Source organism: Corapipo altera, unplaced genomic scaffold (genome assembly GCF_003945725.1).
Source record: "Corapipo altera isolate COAL_440 unplaced genomic scaffold, ASM394572v1 22b, whole genome shotgun sequence".
Classification (NCBI taxonomy): domain Eukaryota; kingdom Metazoa; phylum Chordata; class Aves; order Passeriformes; family Pipridae; genus Corapipo; species Corapipo altera.
In genome coordinates, this window is record NW_020884876.1 from 3,451,393 (window position 1) to 3,476,331 (window position 24,939).

Consider the following 24,939-nt stretch of genomic DNA (forward strand, 5'->3'; position numbering starts at 1 on the left):
TCTAATTAAACCTACGTCCTAAGGACCTCGCAGTCAGTGTCCAAACTCGCTAGGCCCTGGCAGATGAACCTTGGGATTAAAGGGTGGGTCTGGTTCTGTGCATGCTGCATCTCACCCAAAAAATCTACTGCGCAGGCTTGAGGGTGATATCCACATTTGTAAAGCCCTGTAGTGACGGGTGAGGGTCGAAATGGCAGGTGAAAGGTGCACTGGAAGCCACAGACCCAACTCTGCATGCAGGCGGTTCAGGACATTGGTCGCCTGAGACTGACCTTGGAGATGACAGTCTCTTTGGGCAGCACCCTGAATGACCAAGCAGCCTTTTTCAAGGAGAGCACTGTTTGCTCCACTCGGAGAGGGGCCTAGAAAAGCTAGGCCTAAACAAAGCTTATCTCCACCCTTCACCCAGTTGGTTAAGCGCGGCCAACGGGCATCTTCTCTTATGGTCACACAAAGTCTAAGAAACAAAGGCATACACCTGCCTTCAAAGGTGTACCCAAATTGACACTTGCATGTTGGAACATCAGAACCATGCTTGATTCTGCGGATAGCGGACGTCCTGAGCGCCGTTCTGCCCTAATTGCCCACGAACTGTCATGTCTCAACATTGATGTTGCTGCTCTCAGTGAAGTTCATCTCCACGAGGAAGGCAGCCTCTGAGAATGTGGTGCCGGTTACACACTCTTCTGGTCAGGTAAACCCAGAACCAAAAGGCATCTTTCAGGAGTTGGTTTCATGATAAAAAACTCTATTGTCCCTAAACTTGAAAATCTGCCAAGAGGTCATTCTGATTGCATTATCTCCTTATGCTTTCCACTACACAACAAGCAACATGTTGTCCTCTTTAGTATATATGCCCCAACTCTCCAAGCTGACCCTGCCAAAAAAGATAAATTTTATACCGACTTGTACCGCCTTACCCAAAGGATTCCCGCAGATGATAAGATCATTATCCTTGGTGATTTCAACACCAGAGTAGGAAAGAACTCTGAAGCCTGGAAAAGAGTTTTAGGCAAGCATAGTGTTGGAAACTGCAACAATAATGGACACCTTCTGCTAGAATTCTGTGTGAAGCAACAGCTCGCCATCACTAACACTTTCAGCATAAAAATAGTCTGAAGACAACCTGGATGCATCCTAGATCTAAGTGTTGGCACCTCATTGATTATGTCTTGGTGCGACAGAGAGATGTCCGCAATATCCATCACACCCGCATGATGCCCAGTGCAGAATGCCAAACAGAGCATCGACTTGTGCACTGTAAACTTAACTTCAACCTAAGTTTGAACCTGAAAGGGGCAGTATCCCAAGGAGGAGACTCCAAGTTAACAATTGTCTCAGTCTGATGAGACTGGAATGTTTGCTAAAGAGGATGAGTTATGAGATAGACTGAACTCCTCTCTCTCAGCAATTGTAAATTCAAAATTAAGGGGCTTCAATCGAGGAAGTGTGGAATAATAGAAGAAATAACAACCCTTTATTAAAAGATATATACATGTTGGCAAAAAACAGTAACAGAACACAAAAAAACCCCTAGACAGTAGTCCTAGAAAAACAAAAAGTCTGAAGGAATACTTCTCTGTCCTTTAGCGCAGTCCTAATCGTTGCCTGCAGGGGGCGCTGTTGGATCGCTGAAGGTGTAGGGCCTGCAGTTCTCGGTCATGGTCGGCAGGGGGTGCTGTTGGGCTCCGGCAGTCACCACACGGGGAGAGGAGTCCGAAGGGAGCAATCCCGAACCGCGGGAGGAGCCGAGGAGGAAACGGGGGCCCTTCCCTCAGTGGGAGGAAAAAAAAAAGGAAGGGAAGCAGTCCACTCCCACGGGACTCACTGCTGTCTCGGGTGACGGCATCTCAAAAACTCCCCCCTTCTCTCCTGCGGGCACGCAAACTATCCAATGAAACACAGTAGATCCGAGGAGCGGGACAGCCAGGCAAGTCGGAGCCAGCTGTCCAAGCTGACCAGGATGAGAAGCCAAGAAACTAGACCCCCCAGTCCCTCTCCCCAAAATGCCTGCACGCAGCCCCCCCCATTCCCTCTGAGAAGCCAACAACGCAGTCTGCTCAGTTACCCGTCTGGGCAGCCCACTCTCCCCAGCCTCTGATGGCCCATTAGCCAGGAATTCGACTAGATCTTTTGTAATGCTAATCGGCTCCCTTCCCCCTTTTCCACTCAAACTCTGTCTTTCCTACAGTGGAGGGGGCAGGGGAAAGACTTCCTAACCTATAACAACAATCTTCAAACAGCCACAGTGAGAGACAGATTCCAGGCAAATCTTCAAACTAGGCTCAAAGATCATTCTATAGATCCCTCTCCTGAAACACTTTAAAAATAGCATCCTGCAGTCCTCTGAAGAATCCTTAGGGTTCTCCTTCAAGAAGAACAAGGACTGGTTTGATGAAAACAATCAAGAGATCCAGGAATTGTTGAGGAAGAAGAAAACTACTCACCAAGCGCACCTTGCACTGCCATCCTGTCATGTAAGAAAAGCAGCCTTTCGTCTTGCATGCAGCAGGCTCCAACAGAAACTCCGTGACATCCAGAACAAGTGATGGATCAATCTAGCTGAAAAAACTCAATTATGTGCAGATACGGGTGATCACAAAGGATTCTATGAGGCCCTGAAAACAGCATACGGGCCTACATACCAAGTCCAAAGCCCTCTACTCAGCGCAGATGGTCAAACGCTTCTGACAGATAAAACCTCCATTCTGAATCAATGGTCTGAACACTTTCAGACTCTTTTCATTACTAGCCATGTAGTGCAAGACTCAGCAATTCAGTAGATGGCACAAAAACCGGTGAAGTATGAATTGGATATTGCCCCTACTATGGGAGAAACTCTTAAGGCCCTACAGCAGGTGAAAACTGACAAGGCAGCTGGGGTTGATGGAATTCCACCTGAAGTCTGGAAACACGGGGGCCAAGCACTCCATGCTAAATTTCACAAGTTTGTGGTGCACTGTTGGGAACTAGGCGAACTACCATCAGACCTTCGTGATGCAGTCATCATCACTTTGTATAAGAAGAAAGGAGATAAATCAGCCTGTTCAAATTGCCATGGTATTACTCTGCTCTTCATTACTGGCAAAATCCTGGCAAGAATACTTTTGAACAGACTAATACCCGCTATAGCAGAAGGAATTCTACCTGAAAGCCAGTGTGGTTTCAGAGCCAACAGGAGCACCACAGACATGGTATTTGTTCTCAGACAACTGCAAGAGAAGTGTAGGGAACAGAACAAAGGTCTCTATGTAACCTTTGTTGAGCTCACCAAGGCTTTCGACACCATGAGCAGAAAAGGTCTGTGGCAGATTTTGGAATGTTTAGGATGTCCCCCCAAGTTCCTTAAAATGATCATCTTACTTCATGAGGATCAGCATGACCAAGTCAGATATGGCAAGGCACTTTCTGAGCCCTTTCTGATAACCAGTGGTGTGAAACAAGGCTGCGTTCTCACACCAACTGTATTCACTGTCTTTTTCAGCATGATACTCCAAAGGGCCACGGCAGACCTCAATGATCAGGACGGTATCTACATTCGATACCACACTGATGGAAGCCTTTTCAACCTAAGGCAACTGAAGGCCCACACTAAGACCTTAAACTGCCTTGTCCGGGAGCTGCTTTATGCTGACACCGCCGTCCTCATCACCCACACAGAAGCAGCTCTGCAGCGTTTAACATCCTGCTTTGCAGAGGCTGCTGAGCTCTTTGGACTGGAAGTCAGCTTAAAGAAGACAGAAGTTCTATATCAACCTGCACCTCAGGAAGTCTTCCTTCATCCCCATATCACCATTGGCGAATCAGAGCTCAAATCAGTCCAGCAGCTTAATTACCTAGGTAGCCTCATCTCCTCAGATGATAAGATTGACAGAGAGATAGACAACAGGTTAGCAAAGGCATACAGTGCTATCAGAAAACTCCATAAAAGAGTTTGGCAAAATAAACACCTGAAGAAAAGTACAAAGATCAGTGTTTACAGAGCCACTGTGCTATTCTTTTATATGGATCCAAATCATGGGTCATTTACCGCCACCACCTGCGACTCCTAGAACGCTTCCATCAACGCTGTCTCCATACAATCCTAAACATCCACTGGTCAGATTATGTGACTAATACATCTGTTCTAGAACAGGCAACAGTCACAAGTATTGAGGCCATGTTGCTGAGAACACAGCTGCATTGGGCAGGACACATCTCAAGGATGAAGGGCTACCACCTCCCTAAGAGCATGCTTTATGGTGAACTTATCACCAGCTGCCGCGAGAGAGGAGCCCCGAAGAGAAGATTCAAGGACTCCCTGAAGCAACATCTCAGCCTTGGCCATATTGATCACCATCGCTGGTCTACTCTGGCCTCCAGTTGGGAGGTCTGGAGACACACTATCTATAACGCTGCTGATGTTTTTGAGAATGCATGCAGGATCACTCTTGAGGAGTAGACAACACAGAAAGAATCATGTCTTGCTGATACCACCTAAGGAGTCTTTCTGCTGTGCCTTTTGCAACCGGACGATCTTGTCTCTCTCATATTGGCCTTTTCAGCCACCACCGTACTTGTAGCAAGTGTGGGTAGAGTCCTTCCCAAATCTTCATTTGCGAAGCCCAGCCATGATGACATGCTTCCACAAATATGTAAAGTTCATCACTGTGTAATATACCAAGGAAAGCAAGTCAAATTTCTAGTTGTGCTGATTGTAAGCATTTATTAAAGCAGCACATGAATCTTAATGGGCACGTCACATTAGTAGCAAGTGCAAATTTGGGAACAGAGTCTGGTCTTGTGATTCTTACTCTGAGTTGACCAAAAAGAACATTTTTTTTTAAATACTCATAAATCCTATATTTTGCCATCTGTTCTGCTTTCTGAACTCCAACTGAGTTCAGAATAGGTCTGAGTAGATCTCATATTGACTAAAGGGATCTTAGACATTCACTCAAATGAAGACAGTAGAGTTCAGTTCATTAGTCTAAGTATAGACTTCAGTGCCATTCGTGATGACCTAAGGGATCGTGCCAGGCCTCCACAAACTACTGCAGAAGGGCACAGATCTTGTACAGTTCCTACATTGTATTTTCCCGTCTTGTGGGGGTATTTCAGGTGCACAGTCCCCTCTCTGTAGCCATCTAAGCTGAGATATCTTTATTTGTGAGGAAATACTTGTAACTTAGGTTATATAACTAAACATATCTTCAAACAGATGGCTCAGCAGCATCCATTTGTCTGATTTAGTGGGAATTGTATATGTCGTCCAAGTGCAGAGATGTGGTTAGCAAGCTGTAAAAATCCACACTGTGGATGCAGAACTAGTGCAGAGCTATGTGACAAGTGTGGTTGGTAGTGGTTAAACTGGTAGAAGCAGAATAATTTACTGTGTAAGCATATCCAGAGAAGGTTAAAGTCTGCATTACAGTAAGAAGATAGTCATGAGATAGCTGTAAGGATTGTGAATGATACATGATCATAATGCTGTACAAGCAGAAACATATTTTCTAGGTGTAGAAAATAGGAAATAAGAGCAGGAATGTTCTTCTTGCCATAGTGTTCTTTTAGTCACAGCTTTATTCCTCCTTCTGGTTTTCAACTAAATCATTACGTTTCATGAGTGAGCAGCTTTCAGAGCTTGTCGTCCATTAAGGTGATTAGCAATTGCCTCAATGTAATCTACTGGATCTGGAAAGAAAAATCTGTTTTGTGGTATGTCTTACATGGCTTTTGTTTGTGAGGGGTGAATATGCCTGAGCTGAAGCCTCATCAGAGACAGCAGTACACAGGATTCTTTTTAGGAAAACAGGATCTTGGTCTACATCTATACCAGCAAGAATTAAGAAAAACAGGGGCTTGGGCTCAGCCACTGTTCTTCATTGTCAAAGCTGTATAGCTGTTAGCATGTTTCCCTGCAGTATTTTGGCAGATGCTGGTTATGATTTTGCCAGACAATTCCTGAGCTTGGCTCAGAGGAGAGCACAGGCTGGGCATTTTTCCTGTAAGGCAGTTCCCTGCTCCTTGTCCTTCTCTGAGAGCAATTACACTCAGCATCTTGACCCTGCTTGGTACAAACCAGACATTTCCCTTCAGATCTTTGTTGCAATTCCTGTCAAAACATAGAAATGCTGACCTAAAATCAACTAGTGCTCAAGAAGAACATTTTACACAGCTTTTCAATTTAAAGATGTTGGGAGTACTGCATTTTAACCACATCTTTCTAACTCCTTATGCCAGGTGCTTTTCCTGCTACTGGTCACTCTCTTAAAGCCTAAAAACTCCAAGTGAGATCAACAGAGAAACATGTTTGCTTCTCCTCCCTGCTGGCAACAACAACTTGCTTCCAAAGGAGAAATCTGAAAGTCCTCAGACAGTGAGCTAGCTGTATGGGTAAGTCTAAAATGGTTAGCCATTTCGAAGTTTACTTAAGTTCTGTTGTGTATTTTGGGTGGTCTTACTGGTATTAGGATCCCGCTTCAGAGGTATAAGAAAAGTGAGCCTATAGCTTTAGTGAAATAAAGAAAGTGCCTCTTCAAGATGAAAAGTGAAATTTAGAAGGACGATTTGTTATAAAAAGAAAAGAAAAGTGTTGTCAACAACTAAGCAGAAACCTCTGTTAAAGACACAGCTGGAAATTAAGGGCAACTCTCTTCAAAATGCAGTTAGTTCCATAATTCCATTTCCCAGTACTAAATCTGCCACCCGAGAAAGCTGTTAGCCAGCAGGATAGCAACTCAATGCTTACTGCCACTGTGACTGCAGTCGGTCCCCCTGTTCAGTGCAGGTCTTTTTAGGAGGAAAGGCTGAGGGAGCTATTACGTGGAATGAAGATAAAAAATTTCTGAGTGAGGTTGTGTTCTTTTCTGCCTAAACCTCAAGTAGCCTGAAACTGGAAGGGACTGTAATAGCAGTTCAGAAACCTTGTCAGGATTTTCCCCAAGGCTTTTCTCCTTCTTGGACAGCATATTGAAAAGTTTCAGATACAGAAAGAGAATAAGATTCCCAGGACCTAATAATTGACTTAATTCCTATCCAGAGGATAGCCTATGGGTGCTTTCATACACCTGCACACCTGCAATTCTGTGGCCTGGGGAGGGGGCACAAGGATTTAGGAGAGCAGATTTTGGGTAGTATATGGTATACAGTCTGTTCTTCAGCCCCACAAAGCCGAATTCTGAAGACTTTCTGATCGCTGAATCAGACATCTATCATAACATTGGCTGGAGACCCTCTTTTGTGAACAAGATATTATCTGAAGTTAGAGATGACCTTTGAGAAAGATATTTGAGGTGTGCTCTCCAGAATAACAGTTCATTGTTCTTCAGCACTCACTTCCATTTCTACTTGCATGGGTAAATCTGAGTTTCCTCTTGCTCATAAGAGGGTGCAGAAAGCCTGACTCTGGAATGAAGGGATTGAGAGACAAGTTTTTGGTGAGGATGTGATAAACATGGATAAAGATTTGCCCATCCCATCCCCCTGTTGGGGGACCCATAACAATAACAGGAGTTTTCTCCAGATCTTAAGAGGCTTGTACTTAATATTAAGTTAATTGTTATAGGGTTGAAAAAAGGCACATTTTTTATTAAGTCTGTTTTTCCTGACTGAGAAGGCTCTGCAACTCTTCATCACATGCTCTTTGCTTGAATTTATTTTTAGTAATGTTCTCTTCATTTTTTTGTTCCTTTTTTTTTCCCCCAAATATCTTTTCGTAAAACTAAATTAAACTTGAAAAGAAGGGAGATAAAATCAGTTTGATATTTGCAATGAACCATAAGACATTTCACTTTGTTATTTCAACTTAAAAATGGGCAAAGGTAAAGGAACAGAAAAAGGTCCTGGAATATAATGGATCTACAAGTCATCTCTAAATACTGCTTGCAAAAAAATTCCTGTCCATCAATCTCTTTTTAAATACAAAGGAGCAGAAGAAACATTTGCAGCCTTTTACTGGATTGAGTATGCAGGAAGAATATAATGGGAATAAGTTTAGAAATATTGAGAACTCAAATTCAGACTCTTTGATGTTAACAGCTTTTCTTGCCAAGAGAGAACATTTTTCTCTACTTAGGATAGAAATTTGCATTATAACCATATGCAGCTAAAGTGAGACTTTTCCTAACTCTGATGCATTTTTGACTAAAAGGTCTTTCTGGAGCACAACACATATATTTTCTGCTTCTTGGTGATCAGGAGGAGTTAAATTAGACTAACCTCCCCAGGACCCCCTTCTCTTCCCCATGAAATAAGTAGATGCATAAGAAAACAGACCTCAGTGCTTTGGGTCATGGTCTGTTTGGTCCTGATGGTTATAGGATGTGGGTATGTGGGAAAAATAGTAGCCCTAGGGACAAAGGAGAAAAAACAGTGGACTCTACAGCCTCAGGAAAATAGTTTCTACTGAGAGCTTAGGACGCCAGAGATCTGACATATTCACAGTAGTTCAGGTAGATAGTTCAGCAGAGAAGGATAGTATTTAAGGTCCTATTCTAAACACATCTGCCAGCTTAAAAAAGGAAAAGATAAGAAAGACATACATGGTCTTGCTGTAATGGATCTTGGTCTGCTGTGAATACGAGGAGGCTGTGGACATGTCATCTTCCAATACTGTCCACTGTGTAGTCTCATGTGGCTACTGCCAGCATGACACTTATGTACCACCTTTTAGTGGTGCGTGATCCATGGCATGGAGGGCTTGATGGGATGCTCGCTTATTGTATTTTTTGGTGTCCTGTACGCCAGACACTGTTTTAAGCAACATTTGAAAACATTTGTTGATGGTTCTGTTTTTACAGTGTTTAAGTCTTCCTTGTTCGCTATACTAAAATCACATGAAAACTGAGCCACATACACCTGTTTCCAAACTTGTGTGATGATCTGCAATGTGAAATTGATAGCAGTCACTGTATCTTTCAAGCTCAGTAACTCAGGCATCAGAAGAGTCAACTGTATTTTTTTCAAATTCTAACTAGATTTATAATGCACCTGGTAAATGTCTGCCCTTTCAGAAACATAATTTCACTTTTGCCAAAATGAACATTAAGAATACTAATGCAGGTCAAGTAGTTTACTGTTGGTATGAGCAACAGTGTAACTAACCCATAATTTGAATCTAAAATGAATAATGAACAGCTGCCATCGTATGATTTAACACTCTTTAAACAAAACAGAAGGCAGTAAGGAACTCAAAGAAAAAGGTTCCTAAAAAGACAAAAGAAAACAATGTTACATCTGTGTTGCTTTTTTCGCTTTCACTGTGACCCTGGAGGTGGGTGAGCAACTGTGGATGTGAGCGGAGCCTCAGATAAAAGGTTGGAAAACCTACAAAACCTGCTGAGAACAAAGAAGCCCTGAATCTCTGAGCAAACACATTTGAGCTTAAGGAGCTGAATCTGAATAAAATGTACTATCTCCAGTTTCCCACATCTCCTGGGACAGCTGGTCAAAAGCCTGGTAAGACACTGTGCAACAAGAGTGTGTAGAGTCAAACTTGCCACTGTACAACCTTTTCTCTGAACTGCACTGTTCTAGTCTGTTTTAAGCTGTGTCTAAATTAAAGCAGTCTGTGCCAGAGATTAGTGTCTAGAAAGCTAAATTGAACTCTGGCTTTTTCATGGAGTTTATTTGTGTTTTGGGACAAATAATTTGGTCTGTGTTAAATTACCAATGATTGTTGGTAATTTAATAGAGGAAGCGAAGTATATGCTTTCCAAAGAGAAGTAGGAGCATTTGGGGCCTGCAGCTTCCTTGACCCAGGAAAGGACATGAATCTCTGTTGTGCAAGTACACTATTCACTTTCTGTTTTCCCTCTTTTGCCTTTACTTATCTCTAAAGCTGAATTTCAGATCATACTGGAGACTTTCAGTGGAATGAATTTGTATTATATGCTTAAACTCAGATCAAAATGTCAAAACACTATAGGAAATTAATCTTTGCTTTTAGCCACAGAGAGGAAATGCATATATTTGAAGAGTCTGGCCTTGTGAAATGTCTGCAGCACTGTTGCAGAGACAAGAAATGTTAAGTACTCAGTGTTTTGTCCTGCAAAGACACTGCCATTGAATAATAATTAGTCCTTGTAAGGTAAATAAACCAAACTCTCCTTCCCTGCATACCAATAAGGTCTTTGTGACTTCAAGATGCTGGGATGCAGCTCAAGGTCCCACTATATGCCACCCTAGCAGTATGTGCCTCTCCGCAGTCCTGAAACACTTCTGTTCCTCTGTCTCTAACATTCTTCGGCTCAAAATTACATCATGTTGTCTCTGTTTTGCATTGTTATTTTATTAACCAATGCTTTGTCCTTTTGCTACCACAAAAAAACCAATGACGACTTCTGCTATGGAAAACTGACATTACAAAACAAGGGAGAAGAAGGTTGATACCAAAATTAAACTCAACAAAGCAACTGTATCAAAAAAAGGTATTCTCAATCTGATTGATAAAGACAACAGTCAATGTTCATCTTTCTTCCAAATTTTTCACTTAACTAAGCTAAAACATGTATGGAGTACAACTTAGAATGTACAAATTTTACCCATCCCTACTGTCACTCAGCTATGGGTTTGGGGTTTGGAGTTGTACTTCTGGGAGAACAGTCCATGGGTCTACCTGGGTAAGATAGAACATAGTTTAACTACAAATGACAGAACTGGCACCGTAAGGAGCCCTGAATTTTTAGGTAGATTTCTACTATTGCATTTCCTAATAATTATTTTTCAGTTAATTTTTCCAGAACACCGTTACAGTTGTATCTTACTTTAGTCTGTGATAGTGAAACAAGAAAGGGATTTCCCTCTGTTGAGGTCTGTTCTGCTTGCTTTACCTCTTGCAACAACTGTAGTGAAATCACAAAGACTCGTTCTAGTGAGGTGAATGTGAGTTGTCCTGTAAAGCTTGGTTATAATTCTTAAGTATTAAATAATAGTGCTTAGCACTTATGCAACTTAATGCCTTATAAGCTTCAAATCTTAACCAGTTAATCCCCACAGCAGCTCTGTGTGGTAGGTTTTGAAGGCCACACATTAAAAATCTCCCACAACATGAACTTGCCTGCATAGTAAGCCTATAGGAAAAAATATCTGCGCAGTTCTGTTCCTCAAGTCATGAGTGTTTGATTTTACTGCACTTTAATGTGCCTTACTTTTGGTAAATTAGTTCTGCTTTCTTATCCCAATCAAAATAAATCCATTGTACACTGCAGCATCGCTCAGCATAGAGTATTATCACAATTTTGAGGATTTTTTTTAATTATTAAAACTCCTGGAAGAAAATAAGAAGAAGACAATCTGATTTTTATTTAAGAAATCAAGTTTATACTGCTAATGATTGCAAAGACAGTATATGGGAAAGGGTCAGAAAGACTCTAAAGACTGAAGCACTCAGGAGAATAACTACATTTTTAGCAACTCTTTTGAAAATATAAGTTTTGTGATATTGAGATTGACTGGAAAATGGAAACAGTGTTGTTTGTGATACTACTACGGTGGACTAAAAGCAGTATTTCCATTTCATTTAGAAAATAATATGTTTTTCTAGCTCAAATTTTCTTTGAATTTTCATGTTCCAGAAAAAAAAAGAATATTTATTGAAAAAAGAATAGTTATTGCTTTAGCCTTTTCGGGTCTAAAATTTCCCATAAATGAGTGGAAATGCTGCTTTTAGTGCACTGTAGTAGTATCATAAACACCAATGCTTCAATTTTGTTAGTTCTGCTGGAAAACTTTTTAAAACAACATTACAGTTTGACAGTAACATAATTCTATGGGAAGAGAAAATTCACCAACCTAGCCTGGTGAGGCCTTCTTCCAAGAGAAGCAGCCAAAAAGTAGAGTTTTTATCACAAAACTAAAAACAAAATCATCAATTTTCCAGAATGTCCACTGACACACTGCAGCTTTATTTATAAATACATCATGATCCTTCCCCTCCAAGGCATCAGGCAACTAAATGCTTCCTTTTGCTTTCAGCTACAACTGACTCTTTGTAAAGCTTGTAATTTGAGAGCTGATCCTTTGTAAGAAGACAGGTCTGTGATATCAGGAAGACTGACCTCAATTCCTTATTTCTTTACTACTTCAACCTGGAAACTTTTGTTTCCTCGTTTTTCAATCTCTTTTTTTTCGTGTTTTGTTTTTATTCCTTTTAATTTTTTTTTCTCGACTTTGGAGAAAAATCACAAATAACCTTTGAAGGAATAATTAGCAATTTCTGTGACCCTATGGTAACAACCTTTACCTGATTGACTACTAAAGTGGTTGTCTAAGGGTAAGGGTTTCAGACAGACCAGGGAAAGAGAAATCTCCACATTGAGAGATGATCAGGGATGAGCTCAAGGGAGACCCTAGAAATTAAAGAATAAATGGATGGGAACACAGGAGGTGACATAATTAGCCAGTCTCACATGCTTGCCACTACAAAATTTCAAATGTTCCAAATTGAGCCTGGTGTTCTGCAGACAAGCTCATAATTAAGTACAGGGTTACAATACACATGCACAAGAGGTCTGAATTAAGGTTTCATGGGAAGCCTTCTGGCTTTCACAACCTTTGGTCACTTAATTTAGTGATCTAAATAATTTTTAATATAGAAAAAATTGATTTTGATGAGGTCTTTTAATTGTTTAGGGAGGAGGGGTTGCTATGGACTGCAATTTATTATGTAAATGTAGATGCATAGTACTTCAAAGGAAAAAGTACTCTATTTTCATTCTACCTAAATTTGTATACCATGATGTGACCTTAGTAAATTTGTTTTCTTTTTTTACCTAAAGTGCATTAAGTTACATGACTAAGATCTGTTTCAAATGCCTCAGAAGCAGGAAGTGTGCAGAGGGTCTATAGGAACAATATATAATTGTAGTTTTAAGGAGTGTCCAGAAAAGATTAGGTTGTAAGGGGAAAGTCTGTGTGAATTCACCACAGGAGAGTTTCAAGAGTCTACATCAGAATCTTTTTCTAAGAAGGTTGAACTTGAGGCAGTTATTTCAAACTGAAGAGCTTTTAAAATAAGTCAATGATTATGTCAACAAGTAACATGGACCAGGTGGTATTAACACTTGAGGAATTTAACCTGAAGGAAGAATACAGCATATATGATCTCATCTTGCAAAAAAGATATCTGAAAGAGTGTGGGAATGGCAGACCCTAATTTGTCTGCGCCAGCCAATTTAGCTGACTCTACATTACAGAATTAAATTAGCAGATGTATATGGAAGTATGGAATAACAGGGACAAGTCAACACAATGTTTGTAAAGGATATTCATGTCTTACAGATTAGTCAAAGCTCTTTGGAGGTGTTAAGATGGTTAATTATTATTTAGCTGTTCGATACCTTGATAATGGAGACCAAAAGTTTCCTCATTACTCCATGACTTTGGTACATTTATTAGGCTTGGTACAAATATTAGGTTTATGTGTCTTCAGTGTAGTTATTCTCATGTTATCCTTATAATCTTCCCCTGAATCCTTTAGTTCACATGGGATTGTCAAAATAAAAGGAATGTGTGTTCTTGAGTCACTCTGGCAGTTTTGAAAATCCCATCAATACACAGTTATGTTCCCCATAATCTTGTCTCCTGGTACCTTTACAGCTGATTTGAGCAAAAGACTATGTGTAACAGCGTACAGTTCAATACCTTCAGTACTTTGTGCAATGCTGTGCTGACTTCCCTGCCTGTCATACTAGCTGGCGTTGTTTCATCGCCGCCTTCTTCATCCGTCATCTCTTATACATAATTTATAAGGTTTTGGGACAGGACTATCTCTTTAGCTCATGTTTATAGTGCTAAATGTATCGGTGTCCTGGCTGGTGGTTTGTCTACTTGTCTAATAAACACCTGTAAGTATATGAAAGTATAGAAACAATCTGCCATTTTTAGACTGCTTTAATAGGAATCGGTGCTGGAGTAGGGGGAGAAAGCAATTGTTCACTCTCACGGCTCACGGGATAGGAAGACTTCCAGACAGGACCGAGTCACAAAGCTTAGCTTTGAGCTTAACCTTTAAATGAGCAAGGGCTAATCCTCCTTGGCCGCTTTTGCCACCAACAGAGACAGCGCGGCTCCCATCAACCTCGGTTTAGAGGACCTCGGGGACCCTACTGCTCCCCCCCCACCTCCCTTGACGGAGCATCCCACTGCCACCATCATCTCCATCAGCACCACCCTCCCCGCAGAAGACGCCCAAAGGATAAGACAAGACCGCAAGGAGAAGAGTTAACAGGGAATTGGTAACCCGGCCTTCTTTTTTTTTTTTTTTTTCCCCCGCCCTCCTCCTGCTTGCGGGGATGTGAGGGATCGGGACCCGCGGATCGGGGTGGCCCCCGGCGGAGAGGCGCGGGGAGGGCTTCCCTCCGCACCGCTCCGCCGGGGGCCCCCCCGCGGCCCGGCCCGGCCCGGCCCGGCGCGGCCAAGCACCGCCTCCGCGGCGGGATCGGGATGGAGCCGCCACCGCCCCGCGGGTGCAGGTGAGGAACGCGGGGAAGGTGGCCGCGGAGGCGGGGGGGATGCGGAGGGCAAACCCCCCCCGCCGCCCAGGGCTAGCCTGAGAGGGAAGGAGAAAGGAGAGGAGGCGAGGAAGAGCAAAAAACCCCACCCCAACCTTAAACCATCCAAAAAAAGCGCCGCGGCACATTTTTGCAAATTGAGACGATCTTCTTAAAAACACTGCCCGCCGAGCCGGGAGTCGCCCCTCCGCTGCTGACCCTGGAGGGAAGGATTTCGAGATTTAACTAATTTTTTTACGCACGTGTCGTCCCCCCCCCGCTTTCTCCCATGTCCCATTTTAATTGAAAGGAGCCGCGGGTTGCAGAGCTGGGAACTAGCGCGGATGCTGACGCTGAAATTGGTGTAGCAGCTGGGGAGGGGAGTTTCTGCGAGACGGGGGGGGAGAAGGGGGGAAGGAATTTGCAACAAAAATAGTAAGTTTCTCCGTGGTCACCGATTAATTAAAAATGAAGTAGGCGCTGTGTATTGGCAAACAGTCTTAACCAATGACCTGGAGCAATCCTAAGACATAATAGTTTATAATTATTTTTTTTCCTTTCCTAGAAAATTCGAAATACCGAAGTATTGCCTCCCCATAGAGCCCTCAGAGTGTTCACTGCTTAATGAATGTTTGTAAAGGGATTTTCATTCCCACTGAAAGTCAGTGGGAGCAGCCAGAGCTCAGGGAGTCAGCTTGCCCGCTCCTTTTCTTTTGCAGAGAATTTCTGGCAGAATTACTTCATCAGCCCTGCTGTGTTGATGTAGTGCACAGGATGACATTCCCTGCTGATATAGTTGTTCAGGTGAAGCGTGCTGCTGGAGTTTATGATTTTGTGCATGAAACTCGAGAAGAGATAAGAAAAACATTCAGCAGCCTCTTTATGAGCAACAGAACTGGTCCTCTTAGGACTTTTTAGTGCCCCATAATGGACCCCAGGGAGGGGGTTGGCTTCGTTTTAGTGATTTGTTTTCAGTCTAGTACATCAGTATATTTATTTGAATATATATTTGTTTCAGTAATATATGCTTCTTATAGACCATGTCGTTGAACAGAGTTTGAAATCAGCCCTGCATCAAGGGATAAACACTTCCCACGCACTCAGGTTTGCAGGTATTCTACTGTCCGTTCTGGATGGCTGAATCAGAATATGGGACAGTACAAACAGTATAAGACTTGGTCTTGAAAAATGTTATGTGCAGATTCCTGCCTTAAGTTATTATTAATAGGCTACCTGAGTTTGGTAAGATGGTTTACAGAAGATGTTTATGTCTTTGCAGTACCAGGGTATATGTGGGTCAGTTTATAGGTAGTAATAGAGATGGGATGATCCTGTGTGCCAGAAAACCATGTCTTGAGGGCCGCATGTCGCTTAGATTTATGAAGATTAAAGAGATTGAAAAAATACTTTAGACTTCCATATGCTTATAAAATAATTTTAGAATGAAAAAACAAAGTCCTTTGGTTTAAAATTGCAAGAGTAAAGACACTGGTACTTCAAAAATTATGTATGTATCTTCATAAATGGAAGCATAAATATCAACTGAATTACTGGGAGAAAAAAGTCTAACTATTAAAAAATAAGATAAATACTTCTCTCATAGCCAGGCTTTATGTAGCTGACTAAAACTCATATGACACCGAATCCTGCCTGATTTTTTTCCTCAGAAAAGTTTCAACAGAACACAGTTGGACCAAAAGCATTGTATAACTTGGTTTGTGGTTTAGTGTTGAAAAATATTCCATTTTGAAGAAAATGTTAGTATGCAGTAATTTTGGAAAAATTAATTACTTGTGCCCCAAATTTCTTCTAAGAAAATATTTCTTTTGATGCTCCAGATAATGATTTTTGTAGGCATCAACTCTTGTTCCTCATCATACAATAGTTTCCTGGAAAACACTGATTTTAAGGAAAATATACCTAAAAAGGCCACAGTAAATAAATATTAAAATATTTTCCAAATGGAGAACTTTAGTAGTGTTTAAATGAAATTTCAGCTCCCTCAGAGAGCTTTTCCTTTCCATGCTGATCAGGAAAAATTGCATTGTGTAAAGTCCTTTCTTAGCATTAAAATAGAAGGCTTAGAAGTGCCAAGTTATGTAAAAAGGTATCACTCATACTACAAAGCATTTAAAATGAAACAGTCTTTCAATGAAGCTCTGGTGATTTATAAACACCAAGGATCTTTTCTAGGGATTTTGACTACAGGACCACTAGGCCTTCACACTGCTTAGTCTACTACAGCTACAACTGGAAGAACCTGTGTCGGTGACAGTGGCCAGGCACTTCATGGAGGGTTACACCTCAACCTTTTAGTGACAACATAATGCAGTTTTTCTGTGTCTACTCTGAATCCTGATAGGATTACTGTTGTATCTGCAGAAGCCTTTGTCAGCTACGTAAGCACCCAATTACTGTTAGAGTGCTTAAGATAACCTTTTGTCTTTGAGCACTAGCCTCAAAGACATATGAGACACCTTTACTTTTTCAAGAAACCAAATGTAAATACGTGACTTCCTGTAACTAACAATTAAAAGAAAAAGCTCATCTGTCAGATTTTTTAGTTTTGTAGGATAACGAAAATGTAATAGCGTCTTTGCTCTCATTCTGGTGGTCATCTACTTAGGTTAATTTAATACCTAACACTGCCACAAGATCCGTCCTTCTTTTGAAACTGTGTTTGGTGAATGTGCTGAACACTAAATACGTTTGTATATGAATATTTTAAGATAGGAAATTATATGTTCAGATGTAATAAGCTTGTGATAATCAAGAGTAGTTTATGAAATGTACCAAGAGAAACCACTTAGTAGTTCTGTAATTACTGTAATTGATTCTGCAACATTTTGTGTTTCATCTTGGGATCAAAGGTAACCGTTAATAACCTCAATTTGGGATTATACTTGATAATGTTCTGCTTATCTTTCTGTCACTAAGATTTCAGCAGAAGATGTGTTTTCAAGTAATTGAATGTCTTACCTAAGTCAGTTTGTAAATTGTTTTAATTGGGAAGGCTTTGTATATTAGATGAAGTACCACATAAGCACCAACAAAAATGAGTGGAAAAAAAGAGAATTATACTGCATAAATTAAAACTAATCCAACTGAAAATAATACTCTAAATGCAAACCCTGAGTCTGAAGAAACAGAAGAAAACCATAATTCCAGAACTGTAGGATGACATTCAGGAATCAAGTATTCCTGTGAATATATTTTGGCATGAAGAATGAAGACATATGGAGAGGATACAGAGAATGACAACAATACTTTGTAAAAGACCACCTTGACTGATTCATCAGGGAGGATGAAAATTACTAAATATTTAATACTTGCTTAACTGCTGGTAAATAAGGAGAGAAGACAAGATAACTGTTTACAAATATTTGAGAGATACAGTGACCAAGGAAGGAAAATAGCTGTATTTAAAGTGTATAGGTAGGGGGGACATGGCCAGGTGCTTTGAGATACTGATGCAGGGCACGGAGTATTTCCTGACAGGTGCTTAACTGACTTATGTTTTTAAGATCCCATTGATACAAGTCTACAGTCATTTTCAATGCTTTTCTGTCCTTCTTCTTATGTTTAAAATGCCTTACGTCTATCTTCCTTGCAGTAGTTTAAGCCTACTATCTTTTGTCTACTCTTCAATTTTGGAAAACAAGTTTTTCCCTCCCACTTTGCTGCAGCCCTTCTTGTATGAGAAGATGGTCCTCTCTCATCCTGGGCAAATATTTTGAAACATATTTCTTTCCCAGAGGTTTACTTGATTTCTGATCTCTTAGAGATATACAATCTGATAAATTGTTCTTTTCTGTAATATTCCTGCTTGAAATTGAACATAATGCTTAAACTGATACGTCAGCAGTGCTGACTGTAGGAGAACGACAGTTTTATGTAACTTGCAAGGATCTGCCCTGTTTCTGTGTGCTGATCCTCTTTCTTTTTTTCCTGCAACAGTATATTGCAAAAACCACCATAACACCATAGCATGTATGGTGTCAAATCTGTGAAATGTTATAGCACCCAGATCCACTTTTCTATGTAGAACTGCTGCCAGTCATCCCATCCTGCCTCCTTCAGTCTTTGTGGTGTTGGTTATTCTTATCTAAAAGTATTGCTTTGCTTTTTTCTTTTTTGATCTGTTTAAACACGAATTCTGATACCATTATCCAGCGCATTTGAACTCTGATGGTTTGGTCCGTCTGTAGGTATAATCCTCCTCTCTAATCCATCATACAAAGAAATTATTGAGGAGTGTCCAAAGCATATCCTTGCTCAGGGTATCCTTCCGGTGTGATAGTGAATTTTGGTAACTACAAACTAAATATCCTCTTCCAAATGGTAGCAAACTTTCTCCTGTATTTCATCTAAACCAACTGTCCCTAATTTGTTTACTAGAAAATTATAAGACCAGGGATTGTACATATTGCCCATGGTTTCTCAAAACTATTTCTTATGACTCTGAGACTGGCTAATCTGAGACCAGTGCGATCAATTACTTAAGTACTGGTTATAAGGCTAGTTGTTTTGAAAACCCTTAACTTATTTTAAAAGCCCCAACCTATTCTTTACCTAAGTTCTTGTCCCTTTATCTCTGATATAGTAACACTTGGTGCCAATTAACATGAATAGTGAAGAAGAACCTAAACACTTTGCTCTTCTCAGCACCACTTATTATTGGATTTTCCTTCCTGCTTAATAGGCCAAATTTTTCCTAGTCCTCCCTTCTCCTCTGATGTCTGTACCGAGTGTTTCTGTGCAGGATCTGAAGATGCACATCAGTGCACATCTAGCACCATGGATTTTTGACTCTGTGGGACTCCAGTAGGAAGGGACTGTCTTTTGGGAGCTGATTTGTGAGTTTTGATGTGATAGTAAAGATGAACACACTTAGAGGGACTGTGAAACTTCTGCATGAATATACTCCTCCTTTCAGGGTTTTTTAATGGCCAAGGTCATTTAATGGCCAATGGTCCATGTTTGTGCATTGTCATTTAGCAGAATGTTACCTATCTACAGAATTGAGTTTATGTACTTAACTGAAATCTGTTTACAGTGCAGCATTTCAGCTACATAGACTATGACCCTAAATGTACAACAACAAGGGGAATATTAAATGATTAACTGATCCAAGAATATGCAGTGAATAGTACTAGATTTTGTCTGAACTGGAAAATAAAGCTAAAAAAAATGAATGTGACAGTGAATGTTTACAATTTTGAGTAACAAGAACTTGAACCATAATCTTTTTTTTTCCAAGATTTTGCAAGAGATCTTGCAGTACTTTCAATATTTCATTAGGATAAGGTTCCATCTATTTTTAGTAAGAAAAAATACAGTGATAGTGACTTTATTTCAGTCAAGGAAATTACTTTAAAGTGCTTGTTTCAGAGTGAGTGTCTCAACCAACACTGGTTCTTGTCAAACGTGTCCCAGCTCTTTATTTTTCACTTCGAAATTTTTACTGGAGGAAGGGTATTGAATCAGTACTTCTGCTCAGAAAGGTTTTAGATGTGCTGCATGGAATTCTCCTTGCTCTGATTTCAGGCTGTGCATTTTAATGGGATGATAAGGTTCATGCGTGGTTGAAATTAATTACCAGAATTGACAGCCTTATGTAAGCAAATCATCTCCTCTTGTATCCTCTTGCTAAACTTTCATTGCAGCTAGTTTAACTATTCATGGCAGCATTCCTATTATTTTGTTTTATTATCCTTTATTTACTAATATAGCTGTTCTGTATAGCAAAATGATTCATATTGGAAGCCATTTAGTATATCAGCGTAGACCAAGTTGTTACCAACACTTATGAAATCACTCCTTCTGATAAAGAAATCTTAGGTTTGTTTTTGAGAAGGGCTGCAGTGAGGTTTTGCTGTTGGACATGAATTGGATTTTTGTCTTTGTGCGGAAAAAAATACTGTGATTTGTAGGTGACTATTAGGGCTGTACACCTAGTTTTCCATGGCTACTTCCATTTGGATGAAAAGACTTGTAAGTCTGGAAAGTAAACTGGAAACGTTTCTCATTGAATAGGTAGTTCTTCCTGTTCTGCAGATGAAGGGAGAGAATGCAAATTGGACTGCCCCACTTTTAATTAGGCGTACATGGTATGGGGTGCACATGTTATTGCTGAGAGTAGGGTATTGATGTAGACTTGACCCTTGTGGTTTATACTGTTTTATTTAAGGCCAGCGATTAATTAGGTTATTGCATCCATAGCTGGAGTTGCATGTGTAATCAAGATTTATGTTTCTGTGGCAACAAAGAGAGATACAACTGAGCTGAATTTCCTAGATCTTTGAAGCAGGGGTCCTTATCCAAAATGATATTAAGAATTCACATCAGTGTGTGAAGAGTATAACTAAGAGGGGCCCTCATTAGTAGGCTGAAGTCTTGTACATCTGACTCTCTCACTAAGTTGAGAGAATTCCTGCTGTTCATCAAAGGGTTAGAGAAAATAGGCAGTTGCAAGAAAGAAGATAAGGAAAGCTTGTGGCTGAAATTAATCAAGAGCAATTGATTTCAAGACAAATAAGAGCAATGCAAGATTTGATGACTACTCTGAAAATCACAGGGTGCTTCCAAGAGGCCGTTGACAAAACCTTTCCAACATATTCCAGGTATTGCGTTTGACCTGGAAATAGAGGCAAGGAGGAACTGAACATGAACCAGGTCAAGACCTCACAGTATTAAACATCAGATTAAAATAGTGGTGCTGACGTAGCACATGCTGAGGTAGATGGAGGAAGATGGAAAAGATGAAAAGAAGATGGAAGATAAAAATCATAGGTGACTGAGAGAGGATAATTTGAGGTAAATGAGGAGGACTGTAAGGGTAGAACTGCAGAGGTAGACTGTGGTAGAGGCAGAAATTTTGGACTGAACTCTACCTCCTGTGCTTCAGTGTCAGGCATCTGGGAGCCAACAAATAATTTGTCCTCTTGAGGATAAAGTATTTAATACAGTTAGTGAAAATTGTAAATTAGACACTTTCAAAACCAACAAAAAAAAGTCTGAACACACTCTACCTCCCCCCCAAAAAACCCAGAAAACCAAACCCGATTTTTTAAAAATGTTGGAAATGAGGGTTATTAATTTTGGTTATCTTCTTTTCAAGGTCGCTTGCTTAAATGTATTTGGTGGTGATAGAAAATATCCAGCAACATGACTTTTATTAAAGCAATATCCTTGAAAAGTTAGTTATCTTAAAGGTTACAAAATGTTAATAGAAAAGGAAGAAATTAGATTACCTCAAGAGTCAGAGAACTTTCAGAGAGATACATAGCTATGGAAATGTATGTTATGTTTGTACAGTTTCTTTTACCTCCTGGGAAGCTGTAACATTTCAGTTTATATATATATGTTTTTTTATGGCAGCGTAGGAAAGAGTGAATAGACTATAGCCTATTTACTTTCAAACAGTTTGTTCATGTACCACAGTCACATGTGATGTACTGGTGATCCATTTCCCCACAAATTCAGCAGAAATGACGCTGCAATTTTCATCCAGTTTTCTCATTTAATAGATCAGCTGCAACAAGGGCCTGTTGTAGTCTCTCGAACGAATCATGATAACCAGGAAGGACTGAAAGGGAAGAGAATGCTGCTCTTCAATTTTTTTCCAAACTCCTTGTTTGCAGGAGGCTGGCATTTGTTGAGCTGCATTCATGTTTTGGGGACTTGGCAAGACTTGCTGCAGTGACTGAACAGCTGGGTGCCAATTTACTGCACATGCCCTACTCTGCTCCAAGTCTCTGTGTGAGCTCTTTGACAGGAGCATAAGGGCAAGAGAAGAACTGAGCATGGAGAAAGTGTGCCCATAACTACCACCTTCTGCTCCTCTTTGCTGATCTTACCGAACAGCTTCTGGGTAGCTTAAATGAGAACTGGAGTAGATGCTGAAGCAGTGGGATTTCTGGGTACCTTGGATTTTCATTACCTACTTTGCAAAACTGGCTTTCTAATTATCCTAGCAAGTTACAACCCAGAAGTTGGATGAAATGAACATTTTCTACAATTCATGTGCAACAGAGGCACTGTCTGGTACTTTCAAGGCAAAGAAGTTGTAATGGTTGTTTTTGTTTAGAAAAAGAAATAGAGGCATTGAGATTGGCTTGTTAAGTTACATGGATCTAGGTTTCTGGGTTTTTTTGGTGACAGTAGACTTGTGTGAAAGTGGTACAGCTGCAGGTCTGGGCAGACTACACAGATTTCTTGCCTTCTGTAAACCTTGAAATGAAGAGGTTAATTGCTAGGATATTTCCCTGCCATGCTGTAAAGTAAAACCAATAGTGTTATGGATCTTGACTGGAAAGTCAAACTGACAAGTCTAATTTCCACATGTGTCTTAATTAACTGCAAAATATAAACCATCAACAGGAATGGAAAATGTTACAAAATTGTGCATTTTGTATTTTAGTATATTACTGTTATTCTAAGATTATAACCAAATTATTTTCTTGACAATATTTATTAAGTATATCTAAAAATAATAACCTCTTATGTAGTGTTGTAATAGGTGGAAGTCTCCAGCATGCTCCTTGTAGCAGAAGATTCAGTGCCAGTCCCAGTGAATGAGAAGGTTAAAGGAAAAACTTAATGGTCCTGTGATTCAATAGGAAACTAAGCCAGACTTCAGCCTGCATAGGAATTCAATGAAGACATTTTAGGAAAAGTGTAACATAACATTATATCAGTGGGAAAATTCTTGCCATCTTCTAAGTCAAGTCCAAGTTGGCTTTTTTGTTTATCTAAAATATTCAAATTAACCTTCAGTTCAGAGAACATTTGGAATGCAGTATGAATGGTTGAAAACATTCTCCTTTTTCTGTTTTTTTTTTAAGAACTGCAAAGATTGAACAAGGAGCTTCAAGCGGAAAGATAAAAGAAAGCTCTCAGATGCACTGAACCACATAGTAACTAAACATGAAATGTAAACTAGAGCAAGGAGCTTATCAGACAACAAAAGAAAAGAAATGATTGTTAGTCTTTGGAATTACTACTTGTATAGAGAGGATTCCTAGGCAGTTGAACAACAAAATAGAGTATGTTTTGAAGCAGAGAAGACAGATAGCTGGAGACATGAAACACTCAATTTGTTTTATTTAAGGGTCAAATAAGAAAAAAAGAGTGGGCTTTTGACTGTAAGGAATACTTATTTGAAATCACTGCAACTAACCCATTCTGTTTGACAACATGACTTGAAATGGCATTCTGGAAAAAGTTCTGATTGAGTAACTTTTGGCATATGTAATATAATTAGAAGTCTGTGTTGCAATCCTGTCTACTTCTGATATAATTAGAAGTCTGTGTTGCAATCCTGTCTGCTTCTGGTGTTCAGTCTGTTAGTTTTACACTCTTCAATGATACTGACAACATCTCAACCTTGGCCATATTGATCGTCATAACTGGTCTACTCTGGCCTCCAGTCGGGAGGTCTGGAGACACACCATCTATAACGCTGCGGATGCTTTGAGAAAGCACGCAGGATCAACCCTGAGGAGAAGAGACAATGCAGAAAGAATCATGCCTTGCAGAACACACCATCTAAGCAGTCTTTCTGCTGTGCCTTTTGCAACCGGACATGCCTATCTCGTATTGGCCTTTTTAGCCACCAACGCACTTGTAACAAACGTGGGTAGAACTCTTCCCAAATCTTCGTTCGCAAAGCCCAGCCATGATGATGATGATGATGAATGACACTGAAAATGTGTCTATTAGGAATGTACTATACTGTTACTGAATTTAATTTTTATGTATATGCACTTAGTAAAAGGTGAGTTAGTGCATTATAAAAGAAAATTGTGGATTGTGGAGAAAAAAAGAAAGTAAGGATTGTGAAAATATTCAACATAAATGTTCTGAAGAGTGATATTTATAGATACTAGAGTCAGAACAGACTGTGACAATTGTTAACAATTTGGCCCAACCCCTTGCATAGCAGAGTATATAAAACCAGTGAAACAGATTGTCTTATGTACTATTCTGTTAGCATTCACACACTTAATTTGAAGTATGTTAATTGTTTTTTCAATCACTGAGGTTAACTCCTCTTTTTAAAATTAAAAAGATAATGTTTGTAGGACGTGTTTTGGAGAGCTCACATTATTTATTATATTTTTAAATAATTCATTTTTTTCTCACATAGCTCATCTTTTCTCATATATTCTCATCTATTTTATCATAATAATATATTTCAATAGTTAAAGAGACGGAAAGAAACCTTTTTATTATGATTCCAAAATCCATATTATTTGAAAATCAAGAAAAGCACATTAAAGTCTTTGCTTTTGACATTTTCAAATGAAGTCAAGGGAGTCACTTTTATAATTTCATCTTGATAATATTGCTTAGTTTCTTGTAATAAATTTGCAAACAGGCTTTCATCTCTGTTGAGTAGTCGGACAATTGAATAAGTCCTGTTTTAATAATGGGAAGGAATATTTCCCAAATAAACAGGCAGTTT

At 39.9% G+C, this 24,939-nt stretch overlaps 1 protein-coding gene across 7 annotated transcripts in view; it reads left to right on the top strand.

Annotated features, from left to right (window-relative positions):
• Positions 1-24,939, top strand: part of TRMT9B (tRNA methyltransferase 9B (putative)) — a 124,135-nt gene that overhangs the window by 86,713 nt on the left and 12,483 nt on the right. For 5 of the 7 annotated variants that reach the window (XM_027636193.1, XM_027636195.1, XM_027636192.1 and 2 more), the window contains one exon: positions 6,223-6,375. Coding sequence is in view for 1 of the 7 variants with exons in the window: in XM_027636191.1 (XP_027491992.1) it covers positions 14,425-14,453 (29 nt within the window). In the remaining 6 variants the exon portion in view is untranslated. Of the gene's footprint in view, positions 1-6,222; positions 6,376-9,253; positions 9,439-14,342; positions 14,454-24,939 lie in introns of those variants that run through there. The other 2 variants (XM_027636194.1, XM_027636191.1) reach the window with 2 other exon arrangements.